Source organism: Aricia agestis, chromosome 20, assembly GCF_905147365.1.
Source record: "Aricia agestis chromosome 20, ilAriAges1.1, whole genome shotgun sequence".
Taxonomy (NCBI): Eukaryota; Metazoa; Arthropoda; class Insecta; order Lepidoptera; family Lycaenidae; genus Aricia; species Aricia agestis.
Window position 1 is genome coordinate 12,777,066 of NC_056425.1, and position 24,531 is coordinate 12,801,596.

Below are 24,531 nucleotides of genomic sequence, written 5' to 3' on the forward strand. Positions count from 1 at the left end.
CACATCAAAGTGTTTTGAGATAATGTCAATACTTAATGATTTCTTAGGTTTACGCGAGTGTCACTCATTATATTGCAAGGTTCAAACACTTACGGATTCTGTCGCGGAGCACTTTTATTCATCCCGACGTTGATAAATAAACTAAAACACAAATCTAGGAAACCTCGGCTTCATGACACTGTAAGTTCGTTCTGCGTAAATCGGAACGCAAACAAAAATTGATGAATCTTCGGGTAGTTGAAGAACTTCAATAAATTGGACGCCTGTCACCTCAGTCCACCCGTGACCACGGCCGCTGTAAAGTAGCCGAAACGTCGGGATTAATAAAAGTGATCCGCGACAGAATCCCTAAGTGTTTGAACCTTGAAATATAATGTCAATACTTTACAAAATTTTAACAAAATTTTACTACTGATACAAAAAAATTAGATTACTGTATATTTTGTTCATAATTTTTACCATTATATAATATTATTATTACCTACGAATAATAAAAACTAAGGAAAAGTAACTCCGTCAAAAACATGCTCCACAATACTTGTCAAAGTGTACCTTTTTGACAAGTATTGTGGAGATGGATACACATTGGGCCAACGCGTCTGCAGACGCGTTGGCCAACGCGTTCGCCTATGTCGAGAGCCGCCATTAGGTACACATTTCAATACATTTGCAATATTTAGGTGACCTTGAGCGGTACTAGGCTGATGTTACATGACAGAAAAGGAACCAAATTTAAAACGGTAATAGTATGGGAGTTACGATTCCTTTATTTTTATTATTCGTAGATTATTACTTAAACAAAATAGTTATTACAAATTACAATAATTTACAGGGTGTAACAAAAACAAGTGATAATACTTTAGGGTGTGTGCGTGTTCCTTGTAGAGAGTTCACTGTGAAAGTAGCAGCGCTGAAAGACCAAACATTTTTTTCACTTTTGTATGGGGAAACTCGCGACGCTCGGGCCCTTGCCCATACAAAAGTTAAAAAAAAAAATCCGTCTTTCAGAGCTGCTACTTTCACAGTGAACTCTCTACAAGGAACACGTACACACCCTAAAGTATTATCACTTATTTTTGTTACACACTGTATAAAACATTACAGTACATTGTACAATCACTTTTACAATCACATTCCTAAGACCTGAGCACTTTTCTAACAATTATTAATGTGTATCTGACATATTTTTCTTTAAGAGAATAAAATATTTACTCATTCATCGTCCTTTTTAACTTGTCCCTTAAAGGAGAAAAAATATTGAAATTCTTTTTCAAGACTATTTTAGATACTTAATAATTAAAAATTTAATTTTTTCGTAAATATTTTCTTTGGTAAAAAGATATATTACACCATATACCCATATACAGCTGACATAGCCTGGTCCTACAAATATATAAAAGACATACAATAAGATATTAAAATCTCCCGAGCTTCTTGCGGCTTACGAGTGACCTTCTCATTCTTAAAAACTTTGCCACATACTGCCGCTGAAAAGACCACTGGTCTCCTAGTCTACTGGGCCCTGGTCCCTCTCTGCAGGTTACTAGGGGAGCACGTGACGTAGCCGGGTGCGGCAGAAGAGGAGGAATGCCAGGAGTGCTGCTAGTGCTGCTCCGGCGATCAGAGTATCTTCCCTGCGCGTGCCACCAGCCCGCTCTACCACCGCACTCTAAAAAGAAAGAAGATATAACAGAATTTAGATGTGGAAATATAGATTTAACGGAAGCGGAAGCGGAAGCAATACTTCATCACGCGAACGAAGTCGCAGACAAAAACTAATAATTAGAAACGATTGAAATATTGACTTTAGGGACAAAATAATAAAATTAATGAAAGAATGTAAATCACCTTTGTCAATCTGTCCCTTTGCTCTCGTGAAAAAAACCCCTTCCTTGGTAGATGTCCTAAACGCCAGCCCCTTCAAAACTCTTTATTGCCACGTTAATAAAACATAATGCCTACCACCGGTTCGAGGGCAACCCTATATATCTCAAGTATACTCACCCATCCGCCATGCCTGATAGCCCAGGGTGTCGCGCACTGCGCCACGTGCCTTGCCGCCCAGTCCGCCGCCCTACACCAGCCTCCTACACGCACGGCGCGAGCGCACACCTCGCAGAGGAACGCCAGGACAAGCAGAGCTCGCTGTTCTGCGTGGACGCATGCCTGGAAATATGTAAAGAAGAGGTGATATCTGGTGCTTTAGAGCTACTTATATCCAAGGTTTCTTAAGTCAAACTTTAGTTTCCTAAAAGCTTACCAAAGAAGAAAAGTTGGATGGGCATGTCAGCAAGACCGTGGATCGGATTCATGCAAGCTCACGTAACAAGAAAAATTATCCTTGTATTAGATGGGCGTGTAAAAAGTCGGTCCCGCATCTGATATCCCGTCAATCTTATTGTTCATCAGACTGGGTGACCTTACAGGAGTAAAGAAGCGCTAACGCAGCAACTCCCTACTCCTGTATTATATTATGCATAAATTTTTTTTTCCTTGCATAGCTGATTTCAATTAAACTGTCGGCGGCCTTACTGTAAGCATACAATCCTCAACGCTCTCTCTTCTTAGGACTCTTGCTCACCTGACACAACTCCTGCATGATATCCTCAAACGCCACTTCATCTAGGGACAGCAGGGGTATATGTTCTGCCCTCGCTGCTAGCCTCGCCCTGGCCTTCGTATCCCTAAACCTTCGCGCCGCCCGCTCCAGCGCCCGCCAGTCCCGCCAGTACATCCACCAGCCCCTGAAATCCCAGAACCTGGGTACAGTAACACCAGGAGTAACAGGAGCAGGTACCAAGCATCTACTTGAAATGATGATGATTTTATAGAGATATATAACTCTATTTGAGTATACTAAAGTGTAGAGCTTAGAGCTAGGGTTACACCCATTCACATGAATTCATAATTTCATACCCCCTAGCGGAACTGCCCCCGTAGACAAGTGGCAAAACGCTAACGCGAACGCTAACGCTAGCGCTACAAAATGTATGGATTTGACATTAGTATTCGCTAGCGAAGCGATGACTTATGTCAAATCGCATACATTTTGTAGCGCTAGCGTTAGCGTTAGCGCTTTGCCACTTGTCTACAGGCCCTGGATCCTATAGGAAGCAGTTACCATCCCAAGATTACTCGTAGGGCTAGGATCATATTTTCGATACACGACACACAGACAGACAACACAATATCCGAGCACTAACATGACTAAAGTACCTATAAGAACAGGTCATGTGACCTAGTTTAGGTACTTAGTACCAAAAAATTGTTTTTATTAAGGTTAAGATATAACAATAGTTACTGTCAACAATGTAAACAATGTAAATAAAGATTATTATTATTATTATTAAAGAAGTATTCTAGATTATAGGTATATCTGAAATTGGTGACCTATTCCATTTGAACCCTAATCTTACTGAACTTCCATTTCAGTAAGCTTAGGGTTTATTTATAGAAATGGATTGAAATCTATCTGAAATTGGTTTAAGATTTTCACCCCTAAGAAGAAATAAATACTCAAAACAGTTTATTTATGATTTATTTAGACAGGGGCATAGCTACCGCCGTATCTACCTTATCGATTAAACGGGCCCCGGGGTCTTGGGGGACTTCTCTAAGGGCCTCCAATACATATTTTTTTATGGGGCCACTCCAAGGTACGCTACGCTGCTTTAGATCTCCGCCTCTACAATTAATCGTAAACGACTACTATTTTATCTCTACCTCTAGAGTGAACCTCCGCCACCAAACCCAGTATACCTCTGATCAGGGTTAGCTGGCACCAGCATGCAGCTTGGCGGCCTGAGCTCCTCCAGGCGGAGGTGCTGCAGCAGCATCGCGCGGAACAGGCGCACCCCCCTTTCCTCCTCCTCCCCCTCGAGGTAGGGCCCCCGCCAGTGCCCCTGGCAGTCGTCCCGCCGCTCCTCGTCCAGGGACACCTGCCGGCGGAGCGGCGCGCGGGGCGTGATGTACTCATCGAGGGATTGGACGCTGCGGGCTGGAATGGAATGCGAATTGATAAAGCGAGGTAAATATCAAGAGTTTTGTTTTAATAGTCAGGCTACTGCTGGCTTAGCATGTAGTAAAGATGCAAAAGAATAGAAACGCTGGCAGTCTTTCTGGCAGTCTGGACAAACTGACAGATTTTGTTTGTTAATGCATGTCTTTATCTACTTTACCGTAAGAAAAGCCTATGGTGGCCATGCTAAGCCTAGAATGGAAACCAACTATTGCTAGTAATAACACTTTTTTCCTTGAAATTAATAGCTACTGTACAACTATGCTGTCATACAGCACATAGTTAATTTTGTTCATGCTGTTATACGGAGAAGCTTGTGTCTGTCTGTCTGCCCTATTTAAAGCACTTAAATGAAACTTGAAATATAGCGTCAACTTTTACTGAAAAACAGCGTTTGTATAACTTTGAAATACATTAATTAAAATGCAATTGTTTACGATAATTACATAAACTTAACTCTTTAACCTTAACACACGCAAACTAAACAATAACTCAATGGTATATTTAACAAACTTAACTTAATATTACTTAAAAATAGTATCAAATAAATCATAAAATTATGTAAACATTCTGACAGCATTGCAGAAATTATACTGCAGTAAAATAAATGCACATTGCAAAAAGAAGCTTTGCTAAATGAATTAATTACACATGAAAACAAAAGCGAACCGTGATTAATAGTCGAAAATTACAAATAAAAAATATATTATCTTTGTTTGCTATTTCGAATTCTTTTCTATCATTCAGTAATCAGTCCTATATTTACCACACTATAAAATATTAAACAAGCTACGAGTATATTAAGCACATACGCTCCATAAGTCTCAAATTAACACTTAATAATAATTAACAAATACATAACCTAGCCAACACAAATCTAATTAAACACTTAACCTGTCGCATACACAAAGACTTACAGCAACGGTAAAAAAAAACTTAATACACCGAAAAAAAAACTAAAAAAGTTAGAAAATACCTGGTAAAGAGGGTGTTGGTGAAAAATTCATAGCTAACACACCAACCACGAGCTAACACAGAGTGAGGTTTGCCAAACATCACTGACCTTCGGTCTGACATGGCCGTGACATATATTTCTGCGCATGCGTGTAAAAGACAGTAGAGTCTATTCACAAATATTCTGCTCCTGCCTAACCCTTGATGGAAATAACATAAGGATCACTTTACTGGAGAGTCTGAGGCAAAATAAATGTAAATATTAAATATTCATATTTATGGATATTGGGATAACTTGGGGCGTCCAATTAAGTTGACAGTTATGAGATAGAGACATGAAACATAATAAACATATTATGAAGAACTAGAAAATTATGCCGACAAAAATATTCCTCTGTTATAATATTCAGAGCATGTAAAGAAATGACATAGAGTTGTTTAAGATAATAATAGTTTGTGTAATTTAAGTGATAGGTTTAAGTAATGATTTGTAAATGAAGTTAAAAGTCAAACCGCCGTCACAGTATAGCAATATATGAATATTGCTATACTGTGCCGCCGTACTCAGTAACATTTAATTTTGATTAACCTACAATTTAATGAAGAGTTTGACAGATAATAAATCAATCTAGCTAGGAATCATTTTTAGAACATGTCATTTTATTCGTGTTTTATCGAATACCGAGCAAAGCTCGGTCAAACAGCCAGTAATATATTATATGAAACGTTTGAATTAATTATATTTAAGTAATTAATGTTTAAGTTTCCAGTCTAAGTGCAGCAGAAAGTGTGGGAGTTTCTCTAACCACATTCCACGCATGCATAGTAGACTTTAAAGTCACAAGGAGGATAAACACTTAAACAATGAAAAGACCGACAATGTATAATATACCTTACAATTATTATACAATGAATTGTTCTTGTCTCTCAAGCACCATTTCTAACAATCAACGTACCGTACATGCACAAAACACGCGCCGTTGAATATTAAAAAGAGATATCGTTAATAACGTAAAAAATGAAGTAAGAGCTCCTAGCTACAATCGTATTTAAATATAGATTTCATATGAACAATGAGTAGCAAAAACATCAACGCTAATTGTAACAGAAATACGGCTGACCTCATTACTAAATGTAAAAGAATCATCAACAACATATCACAAACTTAGATTTAATAGATTTAAAGATTTAAAACCGGAATTATGAATAAAATTTATTATTGTAAGTAAATAAGAAAGTAACAACATAAGCAGTAAATGGGAAAAGATGAAAATGTGTTAACACAGAAATAGATAAAGGATTTGTAAATAACATATTATATTATGTAAGAAAACACTAGAATGTAAAAATTGTTCTGTATTACGTACGGGGGAAAATTAAAATTAAAAAAAAAACATCACAAACTCAATCGGTGCAGTGTATTTTTTATTTCATTACCAGATGACCCTGTGAACCTCGTAACGCTTTCCTCCTAATGCTTACTAATACTCCTAGACCTTTCCTAAAATTAGCCAAATCGGTTCAGCCGTTCTCGAGTTTTTGCGAGGCTAACAAAATCGAAAATTCATTTTTATATTAATAAAAAATATATTATAGTTGATGTGATAAAGGGCAAAGTAATGCTTTTTCTGTTGTTTGTTCCACTTTGGAGCCTAAACTAACAATTTTCAACGAATAATAACAAGACAAACCGAAAAAACATTATTATTAAAGGTTTTTTTTTATGAAATAAGGGGGCAAACGAGCAAACGGGTCACCTGATGGAAAGCAACTTCCGTCGCCCATGGACACTCGCAGCATCAAAAGAGCTGCAAGTGCGTTGCCGGCCTTTTAAGAGGGAATAGGGTAATAAGGGAGGGTAGGGAAGGGAAGGGAATAGTTGAGGGTAGGGAAGGGAATAGGGTAGGGGTTAGGGGATTGGGCCTCCGGTAAACTCACTCACTCGGCGAAACACAGCGCAAGCGCTGTTTCACGCCGGTTTTCTGTGAGAACGTGGTATTTATCCGGTCGAGCCGGCCCATTCGTGCCGAAGCATGGCTCTCCCACGTATATAATGCACGCATATTACACGCATGAATAAAGTTTGTTAGTGTCCCTTGTTTCCGCAAAAACTAGTGTTAAGTTTAGATCTTATAGTAATAGTCTGTTTTAAGTCATAAGTTTATTATTTTTAACCGAAATAAGTACATTACTCTACTCTTCTCTCCATAACACAAACATCTGAATCAGTTCAGCAGACAGACACAAAATATCTGGTATGGGCATACTTTAAGTCCGTAGAAGAACATAGAACCGTTTTTATTCCCTAAAAAATGTACAACGCCACTAGCGAATTTAGGTGCAACGCTGTTGCTAGTCTAGACTAGGTTCTATAGTTTTAAGTTATTGTACTGTTCCTATTGTATGTCATATTTTCATCTCTGGGAATGTAGACAAGTGGCAAAGCGCTTACGCTAACGCTAACGCTAGCGCTACAAAATGTATGCGATTTGACATAAGTCATCGCTTCGCTAGCGAATACTAATGTCAAATCCATACATTTTGTAGCGCTAGCGTCAGCGTTAGCGTTAGCGTTTTGCCACTTGTCTACGGGGGCTGTTGGTACTTGGTTGTCTGGAAGAAACCGCTTGTAGCGGTAAGACCGCCAATTTGCGCAAATCCTTTATTTTTATATTATTTTTATTGCTGTTTTTAATGTGCAAATAAAGAATTTTTATTATTATTATTACTTAAAAATTTTTTGCTCTCCAGTAGATAGTTTAATAATAGTAGTAGCATCAAATGTAGTTAATTGAATAGAATTACATGTAGTAGATAAACGATACGGTCTCAATTGGTTATCGTTCGGTCCGTTGGGCAACACAGGAAGAGCCATTTAGGATTATATTCAGATAACAACGCGATGTACAGACGGACAGACGATATTAATAGTACACAAACGTACAACAATGAAAGTAATGAAGCAAGTGTAAAGTTGTGAAAATGAAATAAGTGTGAAAGTGTAGGAAGAAATATGAAAGAAGTGTTAGTTTTTGTTCAAAGTGACAATAAATAAATGAGTAAATTAAGTGTAACAGAGTTTTTGATACAAGTGATGTAAAATACAATGGAATGATGGCAAAGAACCAAAAAGTTGATCTAAATGTCCATAACTGTAAAAGACTATCGCTTTTTGCGTGTTTATGTGGTGTTATATCCTTATTATTACATACATATAACTATGTAGACAATGTAGAAATAGAATTCGATGAAAGAGCTAGAAATATCTTACAACAGGTAGATGATAGGTTAGAAGAAAAAGTGCAACAGTATTTAAGAGATTATGAGTATTTACATAGAGAGAAACGCAGTGCTATGCTTGTAAGTAAATTATATTATATCTCATCATTTAATTTATGAAACGTAAAATCATTCAACAAAATAAAACAGACTTCTATAAAATATATTATTCAATTATAAAACATTAATGTACTTATTTAAAACTAATTTATCCAATAAAAGACTATTCAATGAGCCGACCGGGCAAAAACAATTAATGTTAAACAATGCTTATATCCTAAGATAAAACCGTAAAATTCCGCATGAATCGTTTTTTTCGATCGAATATATTTTAAAACTAGCTGTCCCGGTGAACTTCGTGTCACTTTAAAACCTTCCCTGGACATCTACGAATATTTTAAGACTAAAATTAGCCCAATCCGTTCAGCCGTTTTCGAGTTTTAGCGTTACTAACACAATTGAAAATCCATTTTTATATATAAAAGTGGTGCTTTTAGACTTTTTCAGGAAATTTAAATTTTTTTTTAAATATTTCTCTCCGTAAGAACCATCCTCGTACTTCAAGGAATATTAAAAAAAAAGAATTAGTGAAATCGGTCCAACCGTTCTCGAGTTTTGCGCTTAGCAACACATTCAGCGACTCATTTTTATATTATAGATAATCTTTAGAACGTATAAAATGGATTAATGTTGGGTTGCCTTGTTAAAAGTAGCCGCAAGTACCTCTAATTGAGCAAAATGAAAGCCCGTATTTAATACAAACTTGCGTGTACCTATTCAATAGACAAGTAATATCCTAAGATCCGACCGTAAAATTCTGCATGAATCGTTTTTTTATAAAACTCTTAGGTAAACTGAGCCCGACCTAAGGAGGGGCAAGCCGGGCGCGTCGCGTCAAAAAATTCCTATCTTGCAACCTAGCTATTAGCCACCCAAGTTTGAGAATTTTACCTTACATCCTACTTCAGGTTGGATAGTGGAAATATTTAAATATTTTATTTCCAATCCCAAAACTAGCGGTTTTCTGTATGTAAAGGGTGGCGAAAATTATCTTTGCCCGGAGCGGCTACATAGCTAAATCGGGCCCTGTAGCTAATTAATTACTTCCCAGAAACCATCACCAGCCGAAGAGGACAACACGGTGGCTCCGCACGTGGAGTTCTTCAATCCCAAGATGAGGCCGGAGTTGGAGGAGAAGGATGCTGCCGAGATGAAGAGGACCGGGGAGAAGGGACCGGCGCCGGGAGGGGACACGTGGGTCTGGCTGACCAGCTACTCTAGGGTTCCGGTGAGTAGAAGATGGAAAAAGAATGTCTTTTGAAGTTGGTTGTGTGTATTTTTCTAATACGGATGGTACTCGTATACGATGGACAAGGTTTTTGCCATTAAATGGAGCATTTATCAGAGAAAATTGTTGCCATTCATGATATAATGTGTAAAGATCTTATAAATATCTTCAGACATGGGCGTACCCAGGTTCTGGGCCAGGAGGGGGCGAATCAGATTTTTCATAAGCTAGGTGTTTATTAATATATATAAAATTAATAATTTTTAGTTAAAATATTGTATTGCAAACAAATGGCAAAAATTCGTTTTCTTAATTTTTATAGATAAAAGTACTAGATAATATACTTAATAGGGACGTCAACATGATCCCCCCTGCCCCCCCCCCCCCCCCCCTCGGTACGCCCATGTCTTCAGAGATAAACAACAATATGTAGTAGTACGTAGACCGTAGAACCAAGTGACGCGTGATTTTGGATGCTGCAAAATTTTGCGCTACCTTATGTGTAGAGCTATTGTACTATTAATCTAGATGTCATTTGGAAATCGAATTGGAGAATAATAATATTATATATTTCAAAAATATTACTTTTCTTCCAGTACAAAGTCGTACAAGGATTCTGCAAAGCGACCCAGGACTACTGTCCTCCCGGTGTTCAAGGACCTAAAGGTCCGACGGGACACCCCGGTCCTAAGGGTGACAGAGGGGATGCCGGTGCCCCAGGGACACCCGGCAGCCCTGGACTGAGGGGACCGGTTGGACCACCAGGACCGAAAGGTATAGATTATATACGTGCATATACGTGGGAGAGCCATGCTTCGGCACGAATGGGCCGGCTCGACCGGATAAATACCACGTTCTCACAGAAAACCGGCGTGAAACAGCGCTTGCGCTTTTTAGAAACTCATTGTATTTTAGACACAAAGTTTCAGCTGTACTTTGACAAACATATTAATAAAGCCACTAATGGAAACTCGAGTCAATTCTTACCAGACCCTTTAGTCAGATTGTTTTCAATATTTACGAAAGCGAAGTTACAAACCAGAAATAAAATTTGACATAACCCAGTGCTATGTAACAACACAAGAAAAGATTTCCCCACATATCTTTGATGTCTAACTTCCTTGGAAAATATTTTATCAAATCCAACTTGATTAAAGCCAGAGCTTTAAGCCAAGTTGTCATCACTTACGGCACAGTATAGCAATATTAGTCCCATTGCTATACTGTGCTTACGGTATCGAATTCGTATGACCTATATTATGTGATCTTCTTATGGACGTGATCTTCTCTTGAGTATTCTAATGTACGGAACTTCATTCCAGGTGAACGTGGCTTCCCCGGGAACCCAGGTCTTGACGGCCGTGACGGTATACCCGGGGAACCCGGTCTGGACGGTCTGTCCGGGAGAAACGGTGCTGATGGTTCACCAGGTACAGATGGGAGAGATGGTATACCGGGAAAAGATGGGAGTCCAGGGAAAAACGGAAAGGATGGTAAAGATGGTAAGTGTCTCTTAGTAACTCTTTACCCGAAGCGGAATTCTGATAAAAATGTTGCCTACGACATAATATGCTTGTCATGTGGTAGCGCTCGAACAGTTGATATAATAATCTTTTACCGGTCTATGTCGTAGCTTAAAAGAAGGAATGACTTGGCCGGTTTATGTTTTGGTATAGTTTGTACCGTAGTGCTTAAACTACTGACCTGATTTTAAAGAGGTGTCAACATTTTGTTTTAGTTTCAGTGCATTAACCTTAGGTGTTGTTAGTTTCTAACTTTTGATTAGTTTATATTTGCATAAAATGAAACCTAATTTTCTGCAAATACTGAAAATAAATCGTATGTTACTAAGGACATACACTGAATCACGAAATAGCTCTACAAAAGTCTATAAATTCCAAGTACAAGCCAGTCCATAGACTTAGTTGTAGCCATTGCTCATAATATTTCAGGTAAAGTAGGTGCGCAGGGGCCGCCCGGAATGCGAGGGCCTAAGGGCGACCGCGGCCCTATCGGCCCTAAGGGACAGAGGGGCAACGACGGTCACGACGGCGCCCCGGGCAGACCAGGGTTATCTATATACAACTACACTAAGGAAAACCAACTATTTATACCACCTACTTTTGCACGTGAGTATAAAATGATATTAAAACTTAAGTGCTTCATTGAAACCTAATCATATTGTATGTGAAATGACTCATAAATCTTAAGTGTCTAAACACACTAGGCCAAAAAAATGCGGCCGAAGTTCGGCATGATTACGCCTGCAATGTATTTTAAATTACTGATGACACACCATGCCGAAATTACGTCGCGTTGAGTCAAAGAAAATTTATAGTATTCTTTTGTTCTTCTCATTTGCCAAAGTATGGTATGATTCTTACTCATCGCTAGGAGTACTTTTGAATGTATTCATGATACGTATCAGAGAAGTTGATTCCTATGCAAATCGGGGACCTAAGTAGTTTGGTTGCGTTACGTCAAACCCAGCTGACAGATCACAATTAACATTGAATTGACATATTCGATCAAATAACGTTGGTCTGTCAATTGCATAGGAATCAACTTCCTCGATGATACATACATCCTTGGCCTCCTGTAATAAAGGCTAACCTCGAGAATCTTTTTTGAGCTGGACATGCATCATTCTCAATCGGTAATAACTTTTTCACACAACACCTGTAGTTTGTACATCAGGGCTATACCTGCTATCAGAATAAAATAAAAAAGGTTAGTAAAATAATGATTAATGATGTCAATAAATTATTATGCTTCCAGTTGAAAATCCTCGTCTAATCGTAAGGGAGGGGGACACGATGCGAATGGACTGTAACCCGAAAGGTTTCCCCGAACCCAGCGTGGAATGGAGACGAGTTGATGGAACTCCTATCATACAGGTAACTATAGGATAAGTACTTGTAAATTATAGTAAATAGGATTGTAAGTTTTGAATAAACTGATTTATAAAATTAGTTTTAGAAGATAATTATAATAATAGCTAATTAGAAGATAAATAGATTTATAAGATTAGTTTCATAAAATCAGATTTTTTTATTTGAAAAATCTTTAACAGACGAAATTTTAGTCATATTTCTTGTTTCACAAAATTTTTATGTAAGTAATTCTCATTATTTCTAGCATTTTCGACGATTCAACTTTTAAACCCTCGACTAAAACATAATGTTTAAATAATTTATAAATAACTTAATATAAGTTTCACGTGTTCGTCTACATGTCTTTAGGTATCGAAGTGCCAAAACGAATGAATTGATTTCAATCGAGCTTTTTAAAGCTGACGTAACCTAGAGTTATTACTTATTAGCTATAATAGTTCATCATGTTATCACATTGCTCACTACTAAACAATGTTATGGTGGATCCTGAGTTTTTTTTTTAAACTGTCTCTATGTAGGGACTACCTTTATCTTCACATGTTTCTAACTCTTTAACTTTACTCTCAGGGTTCGTGGCGCGACGCGTCGGTGAGCGGTCACCTGCTCAACATACCGAACGTGTCTCGCTGGCACACGGGCAAGTACGTGTGCCTCGCCAACAACGGCATGCTGCCCCCCGCCAACCAGACCACGCACGTGGAGGTGCAGTGTAAGTGACGTAACTATAGTCTGAGCTGTGACACTAGACACATCATGTCATATACAGTGTGCAATTAAACCTTCCTGCCAAAATTTTGTTATGTTGATCCTTGTTAAAAATAAAAATACACGTATTTTTTCTTTTATAATCACTCAGTACTAAAATGTTGAAAAATAGCTTCTGAAAGTTATCCTAAAAACACTACAATTAATGGACACGACGCGTCGCCCGCGTATGACGTGCCCCCGCACACGCGCCTGTCCACGCATCACCCCCTCTCATATCTATCGCCGCCAGTGACCGTTCTGCAACGATTTTAAATGGGATAAAATAATATGTCATTAAAAATTAACACCCAAGTTATTTTAGGTAAATGGACTCTCCTAATGATACCTAAGTCCTGGATAAAATTTGGCAGGAAGGTTTAATTGCACCCTGTATTTAGAGACATTTAATAATTATTACTTTACCTTGATTTAAAGATTTTGTCTTAAACTCTACACTGTCTCTATCAAAATCTTGATTAAATTAAAGTTAAGTTAAGCTTCGGCCAAACCTGCGCGGGATGCGGGAGCGTCTGCAACGCGATAGGCGCGAAACTGAGGGCCTAGACAAGTGGCATACACTTCGAAAACAATGACGAAATTCGTTATCAAAATGTATAACGGTTCGACATAATCATCGCTAAATTAGCGATTACTAATGTCAAATCCAATACATTTTGATAACGATTTTCGTCATTGTTTTCGAAGCGTATGCCACTTGTCTAGGCCCTCAGCTCCTGTAGCACGGCCACCAGTAGAAATGCGAAAGTATAGACAAACTGTGGACATAAACTAAAGGTGCCGTTCCGATCTTTACCGCGGCCAATCGCGACCGACAAAAATTCAATTAAAATGCCACTTTATGACAGACTATAGCATATGTCATAGAGTAGGATATTATTTTAATTTTTAGGACTAGAGTCTGAAATTGAATTGAATTTTTGGGAACGAAAAAAGATCGGAACTCTACCTTAAGTTTTTCTCCACAGTCTGTCCATACTTTCGCATTTCTACTGGTGGCCGTGCTAGGGCTACAGGTGTGCACACCTGCGCGACTACGGTGCGAAACGTAGATTATTCCCGCTCTGCCGACGCGAACGTCCCGCGTTGCAGACGCTCCCGTTCGCTTTGGTCGCGTAAGTTTGGCCGAAGGTTTTTAAATAAATGTCGATAAGTGCTGCCGTTAATACTTAATATCTTATTGTTACCCCTTTCTTCTTGGTTATAAAATGGACAACAAGTTATTATACCCAAGGATTATGTTTGGTACAGATGTTTAAATGGGCCTGGAACAATCGAAAATGTACCTTTTCAAACCACTTCGCCATGTCGCGCTTTATAAAGTTCCGTATAGTACCTATTCTACCTACATATATGCTTACAAGAACGCGCATGCAAGAACCAACATAATTAATTTTACATTTATATTCTATCTGTTATCCTGTCTTGAAAACTTCGGTTACAGCTATGATATTATGAATTAACGATGTTTTCTACACCTTTAGATTCCTTGCATAAAGGATTACATAAAGTGATGTCAACAAAACCTTATAAATAACATAAGAAGATTACATTCTAATACTGTTACATAATATTTGATATCGATTTGTAATGTTTCAACATTCTCATTCTCTGAAAATAAATGGAACAATAATAATAATTAGGTACCGTAATTATTAAAATTTAATCAAAAGTCACGTGAGACAACAAGTTTTTGCGTATAGTCCAAAAACTTTTGCTTTCAACTGGAAATATGCTAACAGCTGATTTTGTGTTTCAGTCAGTCCGTACATACGCGTGCCGGGCAACATAGTGTATGTGTACAATACTACTGTGGATATAGAGTGCGAGGTAACTACATATTCCATTCCACGCAAAGAATTGGTATAAAATACGTAATTTCAAATTAAATAAACTATTAAATCAACAAACCTACGTTACTTGATGCAATTCGTTAAGGCTGGCTGCTTACACACTTTTTCCGTATTCGATTTCCGAAGCTAGTTTCACAGAATTCCAAATCGAACGTCCGAAAACCGAACATTAGGACAACGAATACGGAAAACGTGGTAGCTGTCAACTGAACGGCACATCACATAACCCGACCAAATAGTGTAGCGCTGATATCAGCCTGTGAATACATTTATCTGATAGTCATTAGCTTTGTCCACATTTTGGCTTTTTTTGGGCATGCGTTATAGCACATTCAACATCGCACGTGAGGCATGCCCGCGACGCTATGACACTTTTCTTTCCAACGCGGGTGAATTTTGACGCATTCAATTATTGAATATGCAAAACGAAAGTTGAATAACAAGATGATGACGAAAATTGAAGATGAAATCGCATAGTGTGAACATAGCTAACTTTTTATCAATGCAGTTAAGTCTTATTTGTCTAGTAATCATAGTTTTTCTGTTAGCTATGCTGTGGCCTATGACAGACCCGCAAAACAATAGAAGCATAGAGTTTCCCTGTTATTTGCAAGCCACTTGTTGCAATCTCTAAAACCAACTTTCCCTCCAGGTCCAAGCGTGGCCCGAGCCGGTCCTAGCGTGGGAGCAGGATGGCGTCACCATAGAAGGCACCCGGTACCGCATGGATGTCATCCCCACCACCGTGCCCTGGCGGTGGGTGATGCGCCTCCAGATACCACACGTGAAGGACCACGACCTCCGCCAGTACAGTTGTGTGGCCAAGAATGAACTGAACAACCAGACGGTTAAGGGACATATTCGGTTGATGCGTAAGTTGATGTTCCCTTTGTAGGAGAAGTTTGTAAATCAAATGTGTTTGGTCCTAAAAGGCTACAAGGATTTTAGAAGTTACTGCAAGATCTGCTTCTCCCAAATCTCTAAATATATTTTTCATAGACAAAAAGTGGAAAATACCTTCATGAAATAATAATTAGTACACTGAACTATTACATAATGTTACATGTTACATTACTTGAAAAACTTTGTAGATACACTTGGAATAAGTAACCGCTTACTTATTCCAAGTGTATCGACAAAGTTTTTCAAGTAATGCGGTATTTACGACAGCCGAAACCAATCTAATCGTTTTTCCACCACATTCCACCCTACTCGATCGGCAGACCTTTCTTTGAGGTCTCTTAACCACATCCATATAATAAACTACCTAAAAACTCGATGGTCTCTTCTCTTCCAGTCCCCGGCCCCAACCACAAGCAAGTCCAGCAGCCCATGGAGTTCGGTTCCCGCCCGCCTGTGCTGACGTCGTACGAGGAGTTGTGCCAGGTGCAGCCGTGCCCGTCCTGCCCGCGCTGCGACCGCGCCCTGCTGCTCATATCCACCATGAACGGGACGGCTGGGGGACATAAACCGAGGAGGAATACCAGTTAGTATATCCCACGGCTACTTTGCGCAATGTTACAGTTAAACTCAAGTTAATGTTCATGTTATATCTCTTTAGTTGTTGAAATTTAGGAAACACGTACTTGGGGCTCGATACTTATGCTTAGAAAGTTCGTTTCTAAGTTTGATTTTAGGCTGTCTCAATCGTGCGTGAGACAACCATATATTGGTACGAAAAGTTCCTGTCAATAAAAACCATAAATAACGATCCCAAGCGTAGCTAATTATGAGTCTTAAACAGATTCTAGCAGCGTCCAGGACATTTAATACAGCCTATTGTAACTTATAAGATTCTTAGATTGGCAAGAAGCGTTTTACGAGGACTTTAGTAGAGTAATACTTCAGAAACCTATATTAGGTACATTTTGTCCGATGTTTCAGACTGCCAGCTATACGCTATCGGCAAGCCGGTATATCACCGTTTTAAAGACGAGCTGTTTGGCGCCTGGCTGAGGGATTCTAACGCTACTGAGAACCAAGTAAGAAGCTCGACTAATAGTGTAATTTCTTTAAGGAGTTAGCCAAGTTGAAGGGTTTATACATAGGTTTTCTTAACTATTTCTGAAGCAGAGAAAGTTGTCCGATAATGTCTTGTTTCAGGGTTTCTAAATTATTACTCCATGGCGTCAACTCTGTGTCGTTTCCTACTAATAGGCGACGACTAGATGTTTTAATAAATTGAGGAACCCTCAACCTAACAGAGCAATTTGGATTATCTCTAATAGCTTAGAAACCATGCTTCTGTCTGTTCCAGAGAGACAAGCTGTGGACGACGGTGGAGGAGGATGTAGAGCGGCTGCGGGAGTACCGCACCAAGGCCAGCTTCAAGGCCGACCACGTCGACGAGTTCCACAAGCTGCAGAAACCATTCTTTGTGAGATTTTCTTTTTGTATGACTACTTTGTTGAGCCTAAAATACTTCTCTTACTTCTTTTTCAAGTAAGTCGGGAGTTCGGGACCGACTGCTCTAGAGCGGTTGAAACCATCTGAATTTAGTATAGAAACTGCAGATCGCCGTACGGCAACCGCATCTTGCAGTCGGTGTCGACTGCAAGATGCGGTCCGTTTATGGGCCGGCCTTACATTCATTTGCATCACCGAATCTATAAACCACAAAGGTATGGTATCCAAGGCATCGTAAACGCCATATTTCGCAATGCGTATCTAGCGATCATACATATTTTATTGGGTCGATAAATTTGTAATATTATATTCAACGTAAAAGTTTGAGCAGTTGAAATATGGAACAGAAATACCAATTTGTAACTTCTAAACACTTTGTGGCATATTTGAGGCCCTCTCTAAAGGTAAAAGCTGGTTCGTCCGGTTTGGGATGGTGCCAGAGGACTCAGGCTTCTTGAGACGGTTCATTGCAAGACTATTGTATGAATTCTGGTATAACATTCATTTTCTGTAGTACTTAGGTATATCTAGACATGAAATTGTTATAAATAGGTTCTGAATGCTGAGATTTAAAAACCTATGATACTCGTAATACGACAATGTAAGTTTCCATAAACGAATTGATGCGCAAGTCACAAATATTTGAAGGGCAATATCCAATTTTCATTGAATTTTCTTTAGCCGGAAACGTAATAAAGCATGTTTTTTTCGTCATCTTCACTATTAATAATTATAGTTTTACTACCGACGAGAAAGGAAACTGGGCTATAATTTCATGTATCTGTGTGTCCGTATAGTATACAGTTTGTTCTTAGCATCGTAAGTAAACCAATGTTTTCTCCCAGGGCAACTCTGGTTAACCTACCTTTTCCCAGGACAACACTGGCTAACCTACTTTTTCCCAGGGCAACTCTGGCTAACCTACCTTTTTTCGCAGGGCAACGGGCACATCGTGTACAGCGGGTCGTTCTTCTACCAGGCGAACGAGTCCGGCACTCCGGGGGATCTGGTCCGGTACGACCTGACGCAGAGCCGTATCAAGTCCGCCCGCCTGCCGCATGCTGCTGGCCGGCTGTACACCGCACAGCATAATCAGGTAGGGTACAACCTGGAAGGTAACAATCAGATACCTGGTCCGGTCTACCTGAAGCAGCCCGCCTGCCGCATGCTTCTAGCCGCCTGTATACTGCGCAGCATAACCAGGTAGGTCGCAACCAGGAAGGTGATAACCGGGTAGGTGAGTAGGTGATAACCAGGTATCTGGTCCGGTATGACCTGACGTAGAGCCGCTTCAAACCCGCATGCTGCTGGCCGACTGTATACCGCGCAGCATAACCAGGTTGGTCGCAACCAGGGACGTCGCAAAAAGGGAGGTCGCAACCAGGCGCAATTAGGGAGGTGACCGCGCGCCGCCGGCCGGTTGCTCACTGCGCAACATAACCAGGTAGGTTGTAAGTTGTAACCAGGGAGGTCGCAACCAGGCAGGTCACAACCAGAGTGCCGATTCTTGTACGTTGAATGAGAATCGGGCAATAAACAGATTAAGAAAAATCTAAGTTATAGTCTAGACTCTAGAAAAAGGAAGAACAAATCAGAATAGTTTCTGGCTTAACTTGGCTTATTCATAAATACTTTACAATATACTATACAACAAATTTAAAAGGGAAATCATAAAATGGTTGTTAAGTAAAAACTTTTACTCAGTCAAAGAGTTATTTAATAGTAAGGCTGAATGAATCTTATAATCCTTTTGACATAATTTTATAATAATAAACTTTTAACTAATTATATTATATTATTGTATTTTAATGATTGACATTGACATATTAATCTTGTAACTTAAACTAAATTTATTATTCTTGACATTGCTGTATTTATTGTAATTGTATAATTGTAACTGTCCTATTGTATTTTAAAAATGTTATGCACTTATTACTATTTGCATGCTATCTTTATAGTTAAAAGTGTAAGACCTGACCAATGAACTTATGTGAACATCTTATGTACCACTTTTAATGCAAATAAATGATTGATTGATTGATTGATTGATTGATTTACTTAAACTTTCTGTGATTTCAGGTGGACTTTAGCGCGGACGACAACGGTCTGTGGGCGATATACTCCATCGAGAACTCCAACAACACCGCCGTCGCTAAAGTACGTTTGGACAAGGATGTTAGTGTCAACACCGTTATCTTTGAAACCATCAAATGAACCCGTCAAAATGAACAACTTTTTCTATGAGAACAATGCTGGGAACTCAAAAAAAACCGTCTTCATACCCATACAAATTGCCGATGAGGACATCCGTATGGGTATGAAGACGGCTTCTTTTTGAGTTCCTAGCATGGTTCTCATAGAAAAAGTTGTTCATTTTGACGGGCTCATTTGATGGCTTCAAGGTGTTTACACTAACACACTGTATAATGTCTTTCAGCGCAATCGTGTACAGGATGTAACAAAACTAAGTGTAAATACTTTTATAGGGTGTGTACGTGTTCCTTGTAGAGAGTTCACTGTGAAAATAGCAGCGCTGAAAGACCAATTATTATTTTTTTGTGATTTGTATGGGCAAGCGCCCCAGCGTCACTAGTATTCTCATAGAAAAGTGAAAAAAAAATTTGCTCTCTTAGCGCTGCTACTCTTACAGTGAACTCTATACACGGGACTCATACACACCCTAACTTAGTATCGCTTAGTTTTGTTACACGCCTGTATAAAGACGATCACAGAAGTTTATACTTCTGTAATACACATAACGACCGATGCCGAGATGTATGTCCAATACGTTATACGTCGGTCATTTCCAAAGAAACCAAGGTTGTCGAGAGACATTTCTTACCAGTGTTGCCAGATTTTTTTGTGCCAAGTCGGGACTTTGGAACTTTTTGAGTGAAAAAGCGGGATTCTTCACTCAAAAGCGGGACAAAGTAAAAACGGCATTAAATCAAAAGTATTTTGAATTTTTGTCTTTTTAATTGCGTTAAAATAACGTTTACGTGACAATAGATAGCTAAAGTAGCCAAAGAAAATCCACCCCTCTACCTCCCACACTCTTATCTTCATTACGCACCTTTCTTTCTCAGCACGCTGTACGTACGTTCGGGCTTTTCCCGTAAAGCGGGACTGAGCTTGTCCCGCGCGGGACATTTAATTTTGATGAAAAAATCGGGACGTCCCGCCAAAATCGGGACGTCTGGCAACGCTGTTTCTTACCATCATAATAAACTGTATTGTTATTACATGACGACCTCTGTGGCTCAGTTGGTGTGCTGTTGGTAGTTCAAGCCGGGGGTCGCGGGTTCGAATCCCGCCGACGGAACAAAAAATTTTCAAAGTTCCTGGGTCATGGATGTGTATAAATATTATTTAATTAATATCTTCGCGAATCGCGCGGCACATTGCCGCTGCACGTGACCATGGCGCTCGTAGCCAACGAGTTGCTGGCGTTTATCCAGCACGCCATCGACACCATGGACGAGGTCAGCATCATGCAGATCTGCAAGTCCTCCTTCACCAGTGAGGAGATTTGCAAGGGGAAGCAGCTGCTGTATGAGACGCTCGGCCAGAGCGCGAACATGCCGTCGCGACGAAGAGACGGAACCGAAAGGAGCGTGCAGGACATCATCTCCCTGCTGAAGCAGACTGATCCAGATGAGGTACCGGCTTTTGTGGCTAAAGAGCTGCACAAGCTGCCGCCCGTCACGTTGGACCACGTCGACGTCGTCAGCCTACTGAAGGACATCAGGTTCCTGAAGGAGGAGCTGACCGGAGTTCGGGGTAGATTGCAGGCGTCAGAAGCTATCATTAGTGATCTACGTAATGAATTATCACAACTAAAAAGTAATAATTCATTATGTAGGTCACCAGCTGACGCCGCATTCGTCACTCATCGCCGAGGCGCACAAGCGATCACGTTTAGCCCGTCAGCATTATCGGACGGGTCAACGAACGCCGCCGCTGCCGTCCCCGCCCGCGCTCCCCTCCCGGTTGCGCCGACGCCGAGTCCACAGGCGACTCAGCAAAACTACGCGACTGTTGCTGGTCGCCCCGCGCCTTCCCCGCGGGCGCATAAAAATGGGGAAAATGAGAGCCGTAAGGCTTCGGAGAGTCGCAAGACTACGGAGAGCCGCAAGGCTACGAAGAGCCGCAAGGCTAAGTCTTCTCGACCTGGCAAGGACGAGAGCAGGAGGTGCGATGAGGAGGGCTTCATACTGGTGGAGAGAAGGAAGAAGAAGCCCGCCGCCCGCAACCATCGCGGCACCGCGCCATATGTACCTGAGCTGCGTCTGCGGAGCGAGGTCCCCGCGACGCCCCTGTACATATCCCGCCTGCACTGGTCCATGGAGGTCGAAGATGTCGTGGACTACATCAGTAAGAAGACATCCCTCCACTTGAGGGTCGAGCGTCTGCAGTCTCGCCACAAGGTCAACTTCAGTTCCTTTGTGGTGAGAGTACCGACGCATCTTCTCCCGACCTTTGAAGCGGAGGAATTCTGGCCGACTGATGTGGTTTACCGAAGGTTCCGGGGGAGACTCCGGAATGAAGCGCGCGTCACGTCGCCGTTAATTCGTGATAATGTGAAATGAAATGTAGTTGTTAAGTTTATATAATTTTTATGTATGTTAGTCATTAAGGTATATATTGTATGGGCCTACGTAGCCTGATTTAAATAAATAAATAAAAATAAAATTAAAATAAAATATGTGTATCATACACAGGTATCATAATATAATAAAAATCTTAAATATAATATGTATAGTATAAAAGTATTAAATATATTTCCGTTGTCTGGCACCCGTAACACAAGTCCTTCAGGTACTTACCACGGGGCCAGACTGACGTGGTGTAAAGCGTCCATAGATAAAAAAAAAATAAGTACATCTGTAATATAATTTGTTTCGTAATATACGAGCTATTTAATGAAAAATTATCATATTGTCTGTGTGTTTGTCACAGCTCAGTTTCGATCCCAACAAGGACGACTTGAATATCGACTACATCTGGAACATATCACTCAACCATAAACAGGTGAGTATAGTTTGGATAATTTTATGATAGTAATTATTAAGTAGCGATATCGATTTTTCTCAGCAATGACTAAAGCTAAGAAATTAAAGTTTATTGTCAGTATTCATCATGTCTTTGTCTTTGAATTATCCATAGCATAACACGATTGGTCAACTTTTATAACACAGAATAATCAATCAAAAAGGCCTCTGTAAAAAAAGGGATTCCTATTTTGCCAACAGAGAAGAGTGATTTAAGCTTCCAAAATTTGTACATAGATTATTTCAAGCATACACTTTAATTTGCCCATAGCTTATATGAAATGTATTTATGGTTTTTTAAATTACGCGACAAAAACCATTTTGTCGCTTACGCCCTTTCAATTTTTTGCTGTTCCATTGCTTGCTTGAAAACAAGCAATCTAAAACATATCCAACACGGTTTTTTTTTCAGATGGGCGAAATGTTCATAGTATGCGGCGTGCTGTACGCGCTGGACTCGGCGACAGAACGAGAGAGCAAAGTCACAGTGGCCATTGACCTATACCAGAGTAAGCCGGTGGAGGTCCAGCTGCAGTTCACCAACCCCTTCCGGAAGACCACGCAGCTGGGATATGATCACTCGATGAAGGTATGATCAGAGAAATTGATAGACGATAGAGGACCTACGTTATTTGGTCAGGTTATGCCAGCTTCACTCAACTTGCGGCCCGCCGGGACTTTATCAGTAGCCCGCGTGATGTAAAACCATTTTTAAATTCACGCCCACTGTTGAAAAAGTGAAAAGTCGTCGTGAAAGTGATTGCGGCCCGCGATACAAAGATTAAAACGTGTTTGTAGCCCGTATTAAAAAAGGTTGAGTACCACTGGGTTATGCTAAGTCCAGACTCCAGGTTAGTCGTCAATCGTGATCTGTCGTGGCTGGGTTTGAGATGATACGACAAGGATACGACCAAATTACACGCTCCACACCATCAGTCTCAATATTTTTTTCTTTTGGGACACCATACAATTTAAGAAAATAATTTTTTACTTCGTCACGGCATCATGCGTTTTTTAAACGATTCAACAGAAATTTAGCGCCGATAGATAGATAGAGTAGATGGAGAAGGTCAATTCTCCTTTTGTAAAAAAATATGATTCTTGTAGGATAGAGAATAGAATAGAAGAAAATTACAAGTACAACATTCGAGAACAAGTTGCAAAGAACAGCAGAACAGTTTACGGTTTTTAATATAAACAGCGTCATCTATGATTGGCTACTGATACTATTTTTAATAGTGACAGATGGCGTTTTAACGAGTAGTTCTGTAAATTGACGTTAGATGTCACTTTTTACTATTTTCAAAATTTACCTCTTTCCTCACACGACGCTAGATGTCGCTACTAATAACTTTTTATTAACTACTAGTGTTGTACACTTAATTATATTTAATTTAATTTATTTAGCCAAACGAAATCTTCTACATCGATAGCAATAGAATTTTGGTCTCCAAAACTAGGATCTTAAAAATGGGAAAAATCGGGGGGCACGGGAGTGCCCCCCGCCAAGATGAGCCAAGCGAAGCGCGCAAGGGCACTACCTACCTTTTCTCGATATTTATTTCTTTTTCACTTTTATGTTTTTTTATCTGTGATATTTTGTAAATCGGCAACTCAAGGACTTTTTTTACTTCCATGTTTATTTTACCTTTTCAGGAGTTGTACTCATGGGACAGAGGGAACCAGCTCACTTACCCAGTCCGCTACAACGAGGTGCCAGGTCCATAGCGGCGCAGAACCGACAATAGCTTTATTGTTGGTCTGCTCAGATTCCTGCAACTTGGGTTTTATATACCCATGGGCGTACCGAGAGAGGGCAGGGGGCAGCTAAGGTGTGATCTAAAGGGGCCACTTAGGTTCTGTAGAAAAACTTAATTGGAAATATAATTAAAATTAATTTAAAGGTCGAAAAATTGATTCCCTGGACGTGTCCTGTCCCCAGAATTCACTATAAATTCCCAAAAAAATCCCACAAATACGATGAAATTCTAATTTCAAATTAAATAAATCGTAAGAGTATAAA

The 24,531-nt window shown here is 39.8% G+C and overlaps 2 protein-coding genes across 3 annotated transcripts; one reads left to right on the plus strand and one right to left on the minus strand.

Moving 5' to 3' along the window:
- Positions 1–1,063: 1,063 nt before the first annotated feature.
- LOC121736939 lies at positions 1,064–5,077 on the minus strand. Of its 2 annotated transcripts, none has more exons than XM_042128412.1 (5): positions 4,995–5,077; positions 3,760–3,997; positions 2,582–2,744; positions 2,005–2,166; positions 1,064–1,669 (listed from the first exon to the last, which is right to left on the minus strand). In XM_042128412.1, the coding sequence occupies exons 1-5, from the start codon at positions 5,023–5,025 to the stop codon at positions 1,544–1,546; spliced, it is 720 nt and encodes a 239-aa protein (XP_041984346.1). In that variant the 5' UTR covers positions 5,026–5,077; the 3' UTR covers positions 1,064–1,543. The 2 variants fall into 2 exon arrangements, with proteins under 2 accessions (XP_041984346.1, XP_041984345.1); XM_042128411.1 differs by having other exon boundaries at positions 2,582–2,759.
- Positions 5,078–7,897: 2,820 nt separating this feature from the next.
- LOC121736935 lies at positions 7,898–24,326 on the plus strand. The gene is made up of 17 exons (XM_042128404.1): positions 7,898–8,332; positions 9,363–9,539; positions 10,136–10,313; positions 10,862–11,041; positions 11,492–11,668; positions 12,318–12,436; positions 13,001–13,142; positions 14,958–15,028; positions 15,704–15,923; positions 16,349–16,537; positions 16,936–17,033; positions 17,309–17,428; positions 18,395–18,553; positions 19,537–19,614; positions 22,417–22,488; positions 22,921–23,097; positions 24,165–24,326. The coding sequence occupies exons 1-17, from the start codon at positions 8,084–8,086 to the stop codon at positions 24,234–24,236; spliced, it is 2,478 nt and encodes an 825-aa protein (XP_041984338.1). The 5' UTR covers positions 7,898–8,083; the 3' UTR covers positions 24,237–24,326.
- Positions 24,327–24,531: the final 205 nt, after the last annotated feature.

What these genes read in the sequence shown, in the direction of transcription:
- LOC121736935 (XM_042128404.1), top strand. Translation starts at nt 8,084, where the DNA reads ATGATGGCAAAGAACCAAAAAGTTGATCTAAATGTCCATAACTGTAAA. An exon ending in CACGCACGTGGAGGTGCAGT is followed by an intron (nt 13,143 to 14,957) that starts GTAAGTGACGTA and finishes TTTGTGTTTCAG; the next exon opens with TCAGTCCGTACATACGCGTG. An exon ending in ACAACACCGCCGTCGCTAAA is followed by an intron (nt 19,615 to 22,416) that starts GTACGTTTGGAC and finishes TGTTTGTCACAG; the next exon opens with CTCAGTTTCGATCCCAACAA.
- LOC121736939 (XM_042128411.1), bottom strand. Translation starts at nt 5,025, where the DNA reads ATGAATTTTTCACCAACACCCTCTTTACCAG. An exon ending in CCAGCTAACCCTGATCAGAG is followed by an intron (nt 2,760 to 3,759) that starts GTATACTGGGTT and finishes TACTGTACCCAG; the next exon opens with GTTCTGGGATTTCAGGGGCT. An exon ending in CTATCAGGCATGGCGGATGG is followed by an intron (nt 1,670 to 2,004) that starts GTGAGTATACTT and finishes CTTTCTTTTTAG; the next exon opens with AGTGCGGTGGTAGAGCGGGC.